General features: G+C 43.1%; 1 protein-coding gene across 1 annotated transcript in view; it reads right to left on the bottom strand.

Moving 5' to 3' along the window:
- Nucleotides 1-2,869: 2,869 nt before the first annotated feature.
- MRAP2 (melanocortin 2 receptor accessory protein 2) overlaps nucleotides 2,870-11,403 on the bottom strand; it is a 52,887-nt gene continuing 44,353 nt past the window's right edge. Inside the window, exon 4 of the mRNA XM_065927805.1 lies at nucleotides 2,870-4,385. Within this exon, the coding sequence (XP_065783877.1) occupies nucleotides 3,998-4,385 (388 nt within the window). The 3' untranslated portion in view covers nucleotides 2,870-3,997. The remainder of the gene's footprint in view (nucleotides 4,386-11,403) is intronic.

The raw sequence follows: 11,403 nt of genomic DNA, 5'->3' as shown, positions 1-11,403 counted from the left end.
TAATAAAAAGGACACTTCACCAGAAAAGTAAGCTTGTAAGTTGATGCCATAGTACCCTGGAGGAAAGAGGCTTTAATCTGCATAGTGAATAGGGCTATACTGTCCATTTAGAAATGAAAAGAGGAGTTCATACCAGATGTGCAGACTTCCTTTATAGAACCCCCCAGATTTGCATGCCCAATCACTCAGTTGTGGCTGACCCTTTGAGACCCTATGGACTGTAGCCCACTAGGCTTCTCCTCCTATGGGATTTTACGAGCAAGAATACTGGAGTGGGTTGCCATTTCCCCCTCCAGGGGATCTTCCTGGTCCAAGGATCGAACTTAAGTCTCCTGCGTCTCCTGCGTCTCCTGCATTGGCAGTAGATTCTTTACCACTGAGCCGCTCCGGAAGCACCTGGGAAACTCCCTGCATAAAAGTTATTGAAAAAGCTGCCTCTTCATTGAAAGGGAGACTCAATGAACTCTACATGCAGACACAGGGAAAAGATGGAGCAACTGGTGCTGCCAAGGTCTCCAGGAAAAAAATCAAAGTCTCCCATAAAAAACCTGAACTCCAAGCCCATGCTTCATGTGGATGTGGAATCCAAATGGATATACTCTCTTTATGATTCAGGAATTCTCAAACAAAAACTTAACAATTCCAGATTGATCAAATCACTTGGGGCCTTAGGATAAGCAATACAAACTGTTCTCTAGGGAAGCTTTTATAAACTAGAATGTGTGAGATAACCATGGGGAAAAAAAATACATGCTGAAGAGCTCACACTATGCTACACATGCATCCATGCATATAATACACACAAGACAAAAAACAGAAGTAAATAATTGGCATGAGGAAGAAGTAGCTAATCCTCAAAGCCAGGATGATCACATTCCAGAGCCTGAAATTATGAAACAATCTAAAAGAGAATATAAAATAAGTTTGACTGAATCATTAAACATAAATCATAGAAAACATAATAGAAATCAGGATATCAAGAAAAAAGATCAATTTTTAAAGAACTAAACATAACATATAAATAAAATATATATAAGATCTTACATATAAAATTCAATGGTCATTACAGAATATCGAGTAGAGTTCCCTGTGCTACACAGTAGGTCCTTGTTGATTATCTATTTTATATACAGTAATGTATATATGTTAATACCGAACTCCTAATTTATCTCTCCCCATCTTTCCCATTTGGTAATCATAAGTTTGTTTCCTAAGTCTGTGAATATATTTCTGTTTTGAGATAAGTTCATTTGAATCATCTTTTAAGAATCAACATATAAGCAATGTCATATGATATCGGTCCTTTTCTGACTGACTTCACTCAGTATGACAATCTCCAGGTTCATCCATGTTGCTACAAATGGCATTACTTCATTATTTTTTATGGCTGAGTAATATTCCACTGTGTGCATATGTGTGTGTGTGTGTGTGTGTGAGTATACCACATCTGCTTTATCCATTCCTCTGTTGATGGACATTTAGGCTGTCTTCATGTCTTGGGATCCTACTCAGGGTCTCAGCCGTACCTGATTTAGATGAATAAGATGATGATATGTGGGACCCTTGAGCTGACACTATATCGACTAAATACTGGACTTTGATTTGATGATGTAATTATTGAGATTTTAGAGGATGTTGGGGGTGAGACAGATATATTTTGCATGAATCTTTGGGGTCACAGAGGAGAATGTAGTAGGATAATGCCCTCTCCCCGCCAAACATGTCCATTTCATAATCCCTAGAACCTATGCATATAGTACCTTGCATGGTGAAAAGGACTTTGTGGATGTGATTAAGTTAAGAATCTTGAGATGAGAGACTACTGTGAGTAATCCAATGTTATTACCAAGGCCTTATAGGAGAAAGGCAGGATGGTCAGAGACAGAGAGGTGAAGTGGAAAGAGGTGACAGTGATACAGGCTATGAGCCAAAAAGTGTGAACAGCCTCTGGAAGCTGCAAAAGACAAGAAATGCATCCTTCGCTAGAGCCTCCACATGGAACACAGCCCTGATGACACCTCGATTCTAGCCCACTGTCACTGGTCTCGCACTTCTGCACTTGAGAACTGTAAGACAATAAAGCTGGGTTGCTTTAAGTCACGGAGTGGCCCTTCGTTACAACAGCAACAGCAAATGGACTCGGGAACCAGCCTGAACATGAAGCACACGCTGCCTGCTATGCCATCATGAAGTTCTTTGTCTCTGACCCAGGAGCCTTGGCCTTCTGCCAGCTTCCACAGAGCTGTGTCATGATAACTTGTAAGCTTGAAAGAGGGGTCAAATCTTAGACCCTTCACAATTCTTGACATTTAGTTAATAAGAACAATGGTATATAGCCATGAATATTCTTCTATCTTTTAAATATCTGTCAGTCTTCTAATAAATCTACTTTTAACTAAAAAGCCACTTAAATAGTTTTGCATCTTAGTAATAGATAACTGTGGTTTATATTGAATTACTTAAATTATGAATAATAATATTCACATTCATAAAAGTCATTAAAATGAGCACTCTTTAATGAAAACAGGAAGTTTCTTTTTACAAGAATGTATATTAACCATAAGAAGTGTCCCATGCTTTGGGTCTTAAAGAATACTATTTGCCTCAAAAGACATTATGGGAAAGGGATTTCTTTTGGTGGAATAAATCCTAAAAGAAATTCGTTACATGACTCATACCATTAGGATCCTAGAGATGACAGAAATTAGGAGGCATTATAAACGTGGGACAGTTTTTAAATAAAATGAAAATTTTTTTTCTTTGTGTGAAAACAAAGAACCAGAGAAAATTATGGTGCAATAAATGTATTTATTTTTCAGTTTAAGCAAGACAGGCGGTAAATGAAAGTCCATATTGAAAATGCCACCCAGAGGTTAGTAGCTGGCCATGCATGCAGTGTGACTGTGCAAAACAAAATCATTTCCAAAACAGTGCGCAGATTTCATTCCTTCTTGAAATTAACTCCAAAGTCATTTCCAAAACAGTGCACAGATTTCATTCCTTCATGAAATTAACTCCAAAGTCATTTCCAAAACAGTGTGCAGATTTCATTCCTTCATGAAATTAACTCTTGTGTTGCCTGGAATGTCGGTTGATGGGGTGTTTATAACCCATTAACCATCCCACCTCCAAGGCTACACACCAGCCACACCGCCATCACCCACACATCTGCCTGGCAAAGAGCACTCAGCTTGTTCACCGGCCAGTGACCCAGCAGGGTGACCAATCACAGCTACACTGATACGGGGACACAGAACACTTCCTTTGACTCAGCTCACAGCCTGCCATACATCTGGGGGGTGGGACTGTCATATTAGGTGCTCATCTTGGGGCACGGGGTGTGGGGGCTGTCTCCAGGTTTGAGCTGTTTTAGCAAAGCGCTATAAATTTGGCCACAGTGACCGTGAGAGGCAAGGTCTCCTGACATCCTGGGAGATGCTCGAGCCCCTGACATAAGTTGGGTTCAATTAAGGGTTGAGAGAGAGGTACAGACCTGGGGGAATGTTATAACAAGAACCAGGGGGCAGCCTCTAGTTTATATAATTTGGGGTATTTCCAGCCTCATGTGAATACAAAGTCAAAAGTCCACAAATTAGTGGATCATCTACTCCAGACTCCTCACCTTACAGATAAAAAGGTGGCATCCCAGAGAATCAAAGTAACTTGCTAGAGGCAGAGCATGGTAGTGGCAGGGCCAGACAGGAAATGCAGCACATCAAACCCGATTCATGAATGCTGACGCTGAATACGTGACCAAGTTCTCAACAAGGAAGGTGAGACAGTGTAAATATTTGGTTCCCCCAAAAGTTCCAAATATGTTTAAAGGCATGAAAACTCAGCTTCACCATCTTTCTTCTCAGGGGGTTCTCTTCTCTTTCTGCCTCTCTCTGTCTGTCTCTTATACACAAACACACACACAATCTCGATGAACAGAGATTTCTGGCTATTCAACGACAAACCCAGCATTTTCAGGAAGACACCTGATAAAATGTGCTTCTCAGTCCAACTCTTTGTGTGAGGTCTGGACCACTGGCTTATTTTCTAGAATAGGTGTTTCGGAAATCAGGAGATCATCTTCCCCAAAGGAGTTCTGGTCGGTGTTGACGAAGTTGGGGATGTCGAATTTCATGAGCCTGTTCAGCTCCTCCTCTGGCCGCCCACTGCATCTGATGGCTTCCTGGAGATGAACTTCACTGTTGATGGCCGTGGTCTGGAGACAAGTTTTAGCCTTCTCCAAGGGGTCCGCTTCACTGATGTAGCAGTGAAAGAAGGACCTGGATTCCTCATTGCCCTGTGGAGAGAACACCTTATCTGGCTCCAGGGGCTTTCCAAAGTCTGACACAAAACTGTTCATCCTGAATCTCTTCTCCGAAGACTCTGCATTGCTGTGAAGAAAGGCAAAATAAAAGACTCCTTACCCACCAGCTCAGTTACCCGCGGGACGATGGTTTCCAGCATCTATGAAGTACACGTCCCTGTACAGAAAATGCAGACAAACATCAAACTGAAAGACACTACTACTTCTGAAGATGTACAAATCAACGCAAGGCAAAAGCCTCAAGGTGTGGGCCCTTGGATCGTCCTGAAAAGATGCTCTTCACTGAGGGATCTTCTATATTCTGCATTACACACCAGTATTTCTCAGTGGGGCCCTTTGTATTCTATCTGCAGTAGAATTATTTGTAGGGCTTCTCAAAATGCAATATTCCTGCTTGCAGATCCTCAGGATCTCTGGCAGAAGGAGCAGGTAATCTGTATTTTCTTAGAATCCCCAAGGATCACTACTCATGGTCCAGTTTAGAGCCGCTGGCCGACATCAGACCAGCCTGAGCAACAATTCGATCCCACAGGGGTGAATTTCACGTTTGTCAAGCACTGCCATATCCGTTGATCTCTCCCAATTCTCAAAACTGACCTGTGTAGTCACTTAGGCCAAAAGTTATACCTATTTCACAGAGGCAGAAGCTAAGGTAAGGAGCAGCCAGACTGCCTGCTTGACTGACACATTCCGTGACAGGAGTGGGGAGAAAACTCAGCTTCTTAATTCCCTGTTTCATTTAGTGTGAAACAAATGAGCAATTCAATGGTAGAAATTGGTGAATGGATGAGTAAAATAACTCTCAATGAGCACCGTAAGTACATGACAGAGCAGATACAAATTGAATAACCTGATGGCCTACCCAAAATTCATCTGCACCAGGTCACAGCTGTGGTTTGTGGGTTCTTTAGCTGTGGCATGTGGCATCTGGTTCCCTAAACAAGGATTGAACCCAGGCTCCCTGCGTTGGGAGCAAGGAGTCTTAGCCACTACACCACCAGGGAAATCCCTAGCCCACCTACTTTAATCACCATCCTTTCCAGATTGATATAAAAGTGACTCCCACACAGGTAGAGTGACTCCATAGGTCAAGAATCATGTCTGAACGTGCCTTCAAGTCCAGGACAGAACTTGACGACAAGTAGGCTCTGGAGTCTGCATTTAAGGCATGTGTAATCTCAGTGACTTCAGTTTTTATACCTCTTCCTCCCCATCCCATTGATGACTCACGATACAGCGTTTATGACCAAACTGTCACGGAGTAGGCAATATAGGATCCATTTACAACTCTTAGAAACTCACCTCCAAATTATCAGGAATCACCTGGATTTCAGAGTTCAGTAATTCTAGAAGCTTTGCAATCCAGGCAGCGGAGACACTTTTATATCAGGTTTATCTCCCGCATGACAACCCAGCTGACATCAGATAAGGAATTCCTCTCAGAAATCTGAGTTCCTCCTTTTAGTGATAAGCCTGATTAACCGATCTCATTGCCCACTCAGCAAAGGTGATATAAAGATCAATGGTTGACACAAGAGTACAACATTAATAGGTTATGTATTCAGAATTCAGAGAAAAATCATTTGAGAGAGACCGACAGAATTGTGTTTTAATGCAAATGTAAGTAGTCTTATCTTTCAGTAAGTGATTTTCTTCCCCTGGTTGTCACTTCACCCAAGTTTAAAAGATGTTTGAGAACAGGGATGAAAGGCGCCGACAACCTGTGACCTAAGAAACTAAAAAGTCATCGAGGAAAAAGAGGGGATTAACATGTTAGAAAAAAGCACGGTTAGGATGGCTGGGATCACGCCATCTCCCAGTTCCAGGCTGAGAAGCTCTGAGCACTCGCTTCTTGCCTATCTGGAGCATCAGCTGAGTAAGAAAGCCAGCCCCACTGCGCCCAGCAGCTCTTCCATTAGCCAGGCTACACGTTCTCAGGATTACGAGTTGGGGCCACTGAACACTTCCCTCCGCACCAGCCCTTGCTGAAAAACAAAGGCACAAGAGCAGAGCATCTTGCCCCTTCCCCAGGGCAGAGCCCAGCAGTGGACAGTAAGATGCCTTCCCTGCCTCACCCCCACTCATCTTTCTCCCCATGATCTCTTCCTGTGATAAAAGTACAATCTGACTCTCCCTTCCTGAAAACAAGGGAAAAATCCATCTTTGTTCTCTTAGAGTCTGAAAAGTGCAAGTGTTAGTCACTCAGTCGTGTCTGACTCTTTGCAACCCCATAGACTGTAGCCAGCTAGGCTCCTCTGTCCATGGGATTCTCCAGGCAAGAATACTGGAGTGGGTTGCCATTCCCTTCTCCAGAAGATCTTCCTGACCGAGGATTGAACCCGGGTCTCTTTATTGCTGGCAGATTCTTTACCACCTGAGACACCTAAACAGACCATCCTTTTATTCCTCTTTCCTTCCTTGACTGATAAACTAAAAAACCTGTATGTGAAAAACTGTGGTCATGGACATGGCTTGTTTCAATTCAGTTTCTTTTTTTTTTTTAATTCAGTTTCTATTCATCCCACCACTAAGTAAAATCTATGCACTGAAATCCATAGATCTTAAACATAAAATTCAATGTATTTTTATTGACACATACACCCAAGTAACCCTCTAATCAAGATATAGACTATTTCCTTTCTTCTGGAAAGGCTCCTTCCATTCAATTTCCAGCCCCTTCAGGTAACACAGATCTGATTTCTATTTCCATTGATTAGCTTTGCCTGTTCTTAAGCTTCCAGTCAATTTACACCTCCCTGGAGGCAATACCTCCTAGAAGCAATCCGTTTTGTTTTTTGTTTTGGGTGAGGTTGCGGGGGAGGGGCGCTGCAGGACATGCAGGGATCTTAGCTCCCCAACCAGGGACTGAACTCATGCCCCCTACATTGGGAGCAGAGTCTTAACCACTGGACCGCCAGGGAAGTCTCGGTCTGTTTTGATTTTTATCACTGCAGATAACAGTGATTTTTATCACTGTTCTTGAAATTCATACAAATGGAGTCATGCAATAAATAGTGTTTGTGTCTGGATATGATAGCATTTTCTCTTGATCTGTGATCTGCATTTTCATTTTCTTAGAGATGTCTTTTGATAAGCAGCTTTACATTTCAGTTAATTTCAAATTACTAACTTTTATCACTTATGTTAGAGCTTTTACATCTTAAGAACTAATTGCCAACTCTAAAATCACAAAGATATTCTCCTAATTTTTCTTCTAGAACCATCCTGTCCAATACAGTAGACAACAGCCACAGGTGGCTCTTCAAATTTAAGTAAAATTTAAAATTCGATTTCTTAGTCATATTACTCACATTTTAAGTGCTCAACAGCCACATGAGGCCAATGGTTACCTAATTAGGCAATACGAAGAACATTCCTGTCATCACAGAAAGTTCTATTGGATTGAACCGTTCTAGGAGGTTTTACTTTGGTTTTACTTTACATTATATATGTTGAGACAGGGGTCAAGGTTCATTTTTTCTCATACGTTTATCCTGTTGTACCAGCACTTTCTTTTCAAATGACCTTATACAAAAATCTCTGTATTTCTACACTGGTAATAAACAATAAGAAAATGAAAAAAATACATTCACAACAGCATCAAGAAATAGGATACTTGGGAATAAATATAACAAGGGGCGTGTAGGACCTGTACACTGAAAATTTCTATATTGCAAAGGGAAACTAAGGAAGAGCTTGGTATGTGAAGAGATATACCAGGTTTGTGGACTGAAAGCCTTCAGGTGTGAAGCCATATTGTGAAGGTTCCTTCCTTCAAGGGCCAAACACATTCCTCCCTTCTGGTTTAGTCTGCTAATGTTTGTTCTCCAATGCCTTCCAATACTCACTTTATAATTTGTCCAGATTTTATCACTGTTATCTGCAAGGTTATTCTGAAACATACTACTCTGCCCATCCTGAAATGGGAATCATGAATGGGCCGTTCATGAAACATTTCTGCCTCCACCTCCTTCCTTGACTCCTCCAATGAGTTGGGATCTCTCCCAGAGGACTGGGGGCCTCTCTCCACCTGCCTTCTCACTCTGCACTAAGCCCTTTTCTTTCCCTGCCTGGCACCCTCTTTAGAACGATGAGATCTTAAGGGCAGGCAGTTTCTTGTGTGGGTCCTCAGTGCCTTGCAGAGTACTAGGCATAGAGTAGTTGCTTCTTACATTTTTGTTAAATGAATGAATACATCGTCAGGAAGAGATCTTGAAACCAAAGCCACTCCTGCCTTGGCAGGGGGCCTCTCCTACAGTGCCTACAGGGTTGGAAATCAATACAAGGGTACACCCAGGTAAGGTCTAAAAGCAAGGGTGGGTGACCCTCAATAGACAGATGGTCTAACATGTGGATTAAATAATATAAGTAAAATGTAGAGCATAATTTAAAAAAAATAGAGAGAGGGTCTAGTAATAGAGATCTTGAATGTGGCTCCAGCATCAGAGGTATGAGAGATTTGGTAAACTAGCCCCAATGAGGTCTGCCTTGCCCTATTTTTGGCCAAGGGAAGCACTGTCTCTGCCTGCAGCCCACAGTGCCCCCCACATCCCCAAGCTGTCCCAGAGTCATCTGGTGTCTCCTGCCCTGAGTCGTTGGAGCTCACAGACCACAGAGCTACTAAAAGGGCAAAAACTGGAACACCGAAAGAACAAGAAACTTTGAGATGTTGACTGAGCTAGCAAGTAATATCATGTTAAAGTATCATAAAGAGAAAGAAAACTGAAGAATATGTGTGCTGGAGACTGAATGTGTGTCCCTCCAAAATTTCTATGTTGAAACTTAATCCCCCAAGTGATGGTATTAGGAGACAGGGCCTCTGGGAAATGAAGTGATTCATCTTATGAATGGGACTAGTGCCCAGATAAAAGAGGCCCCAGAGAGACAGAGAGAGAGAAAGAAAGAGTCCTCGTTCCTTCCCCCATATGAGGACACAGTGATAAATCTAGCACCTATGAGCCAGGAAACAAGTCCTCACCAGACACTGAATCTGCCAGCACGTTAACCTTGGACTTTTCAGCCTCCAAAACTGTGAGAAATAAACTTCTGTTACTTAACAAATCATCTAGTAAATATCCATGGTGTTTATAGGAGCCCAAACAGACTCAGAAAATTAGAAAATTCAGAATCTCCAAGAATTTGAGTGCCTTTCATTATATTTGTCACAGTCCTACCTATTCTATACCTTGTCATCATGAAATTGATATCAAGCTAGTGTGTTTGCAAGAAATTCTCCTCTGTCATACTAACTTTAGAAAAATGACAACTGTTGATTTTGGTACAACCTAAAATTCATTTGTTTCACTTATTTAAGAATCTGTATTCCTCATTTTCAGCTTGTTATAAGAAATGCAATTTGGACCTATCAATTGCAATATTCCCGAACTCCACCAGTCAGATTAAAGAGACTGTTCAGATTGTTCCGATTCTTTTCTTCTTCTCACTCTGGGTTGTGTCATGTAGTCTGTGAGCCAGATCAGAGATTCCCCCTCATGAGGACCCATCCCGTCCACCAGCACCTGCAGGGAACGCCATCTGCTTCCATGACACTCCCCCGCTCACAAACTCACTGATTCCCCAAATCCTTCTTCCTGATCTTTCAGAGTCCACTCCCACATCACGTGGCCTTTCCAGTGTCTGCTCCCGCCAGGCTCCCGGCTAACCTACAGTCCAGTCACATACCTGCCTGTCCCCCAAAGCCCTCAGGGTGGTCCCCCTCTGTGCCTTTGTTTGTGCTGTTTCTTCCACTCCTCTCTGTCAAAATCAAATCTATCCTTTGCTATCCAACTCCTACGTCCCTGCCTCCATGGACTTGTTTTGTTTTGTTTTGTTTTGTTTTTAGGAAGTTTACAGTTTATTCTGAGCCTTTTTCCTACTTTTTTACATGCCCTTTGTTTTGCCCCCCCCCCCAAAAAAAAGGTGATACATCAGTTGTGCTTCTTTGTGTGTGTTCTTCTCCCTCAATAATGATTTGAAGTTTTACTGGTTCTCCTTGAGGTCCTCAAGTCTGGATCTCCAAGAACTACTGGGTGGGGGAAAGAAAAGTGAAAGTGAAGTCAGAGTCATGACCAACTCTTTGTGACCCCATGGACTGTAGCCCACCAGGCCCCTCCGTCCATGGGATTCCCCAGGCAGGAATACTGGAGTGGGTTGCCGTTGCCTTCTCCATCCATGGACTTTTTGATCTCCCAACGGGAAGGAATCTTCCCCTTCTCTGGGCTCCTGTCCTATTTAATCAACCTTCTCTTACACCGGTTTAGCAGGGGGCTCAGTGGTAAAGAATCCGCCTACAATGCAGAGACACAGATGTGGGTTTGATCCCTGCGTTGGGAAGATCCCCTGGAGGAGGAAACGGCAATCCACTCCAATATTCTTGCCTGGGAAATCCCATGGATAGGGAGCCTGGAGGGCTACAGTCCATGGGGTCGCAAAGAGTCAGACACGACTTAGTGAATAGATCAATCACATACAGGGTGCGGCCCTTCCTGTCTCATGTCAGAGCTGCCTGGTGTGATCTTTTCTCTCCTATATACCGCTGTGCTGTATTCCACTCCTCTCTGCATCTCTCAAAGGGACTTGTCATTAGACCCTCCATCACTACCCTGGACAGTTGTACCTGCAGGTGGTCTGGAGCCCTGATTCCTGTGAAAGGCACAGCCACCTCCAGTAATTAGGGACGTGCTCCTTCCTCTGTGACCCTAAGACAAATCAAATCAGGAGGTCAGACTACTCCCCCCTTCACTGGCAGAGGGGGAACACCCGCAAGGCTCTGCGTTACTCCCTTAGGAATTTTAGAGATTTATGAGGTTTTCCAAGTGGACTGCCTGCTGCTAAGAGTCTCAGCAAGCCTTCACTGCTGTCAGCTTGGCTCCACCCATTAAATAGTGGTGGGCAGTCCAGTCTGTGGGCACCTGACTTCCAGTGGACTTTTAGAGACGCATAAGCCAAACAAAGACCTACTAAGAGTGAAAACTCCTGTGATGACCCACCAGTGAGAAAATGATAATAACCACTCTGGAGCCATAGTCTGTCCTGAGAGCTTCACGCCCTAGCAGAGGCACCAACCAAACCCGTGTGCGTGTGTG

Source organism: Muntiacus reevesi, chromosome 3, assembly GCF_963930625.1.
Source record: "Muntiacus reevesi chromosome 3, mMunRee1.1, whole genome shotgun sequence".
Lineage (NCBI taxonomy): Eukaryota > Metazoa > Chordata > Mammalia > Artiodactyla > Cervidae > Muntiacus > Muntiacus reevesi.
The sequence above is the reverse complement of the archived record's forward strand: the minus strand, read 5'-3'. Positions and strand labels throughout refer to the sequence as shown.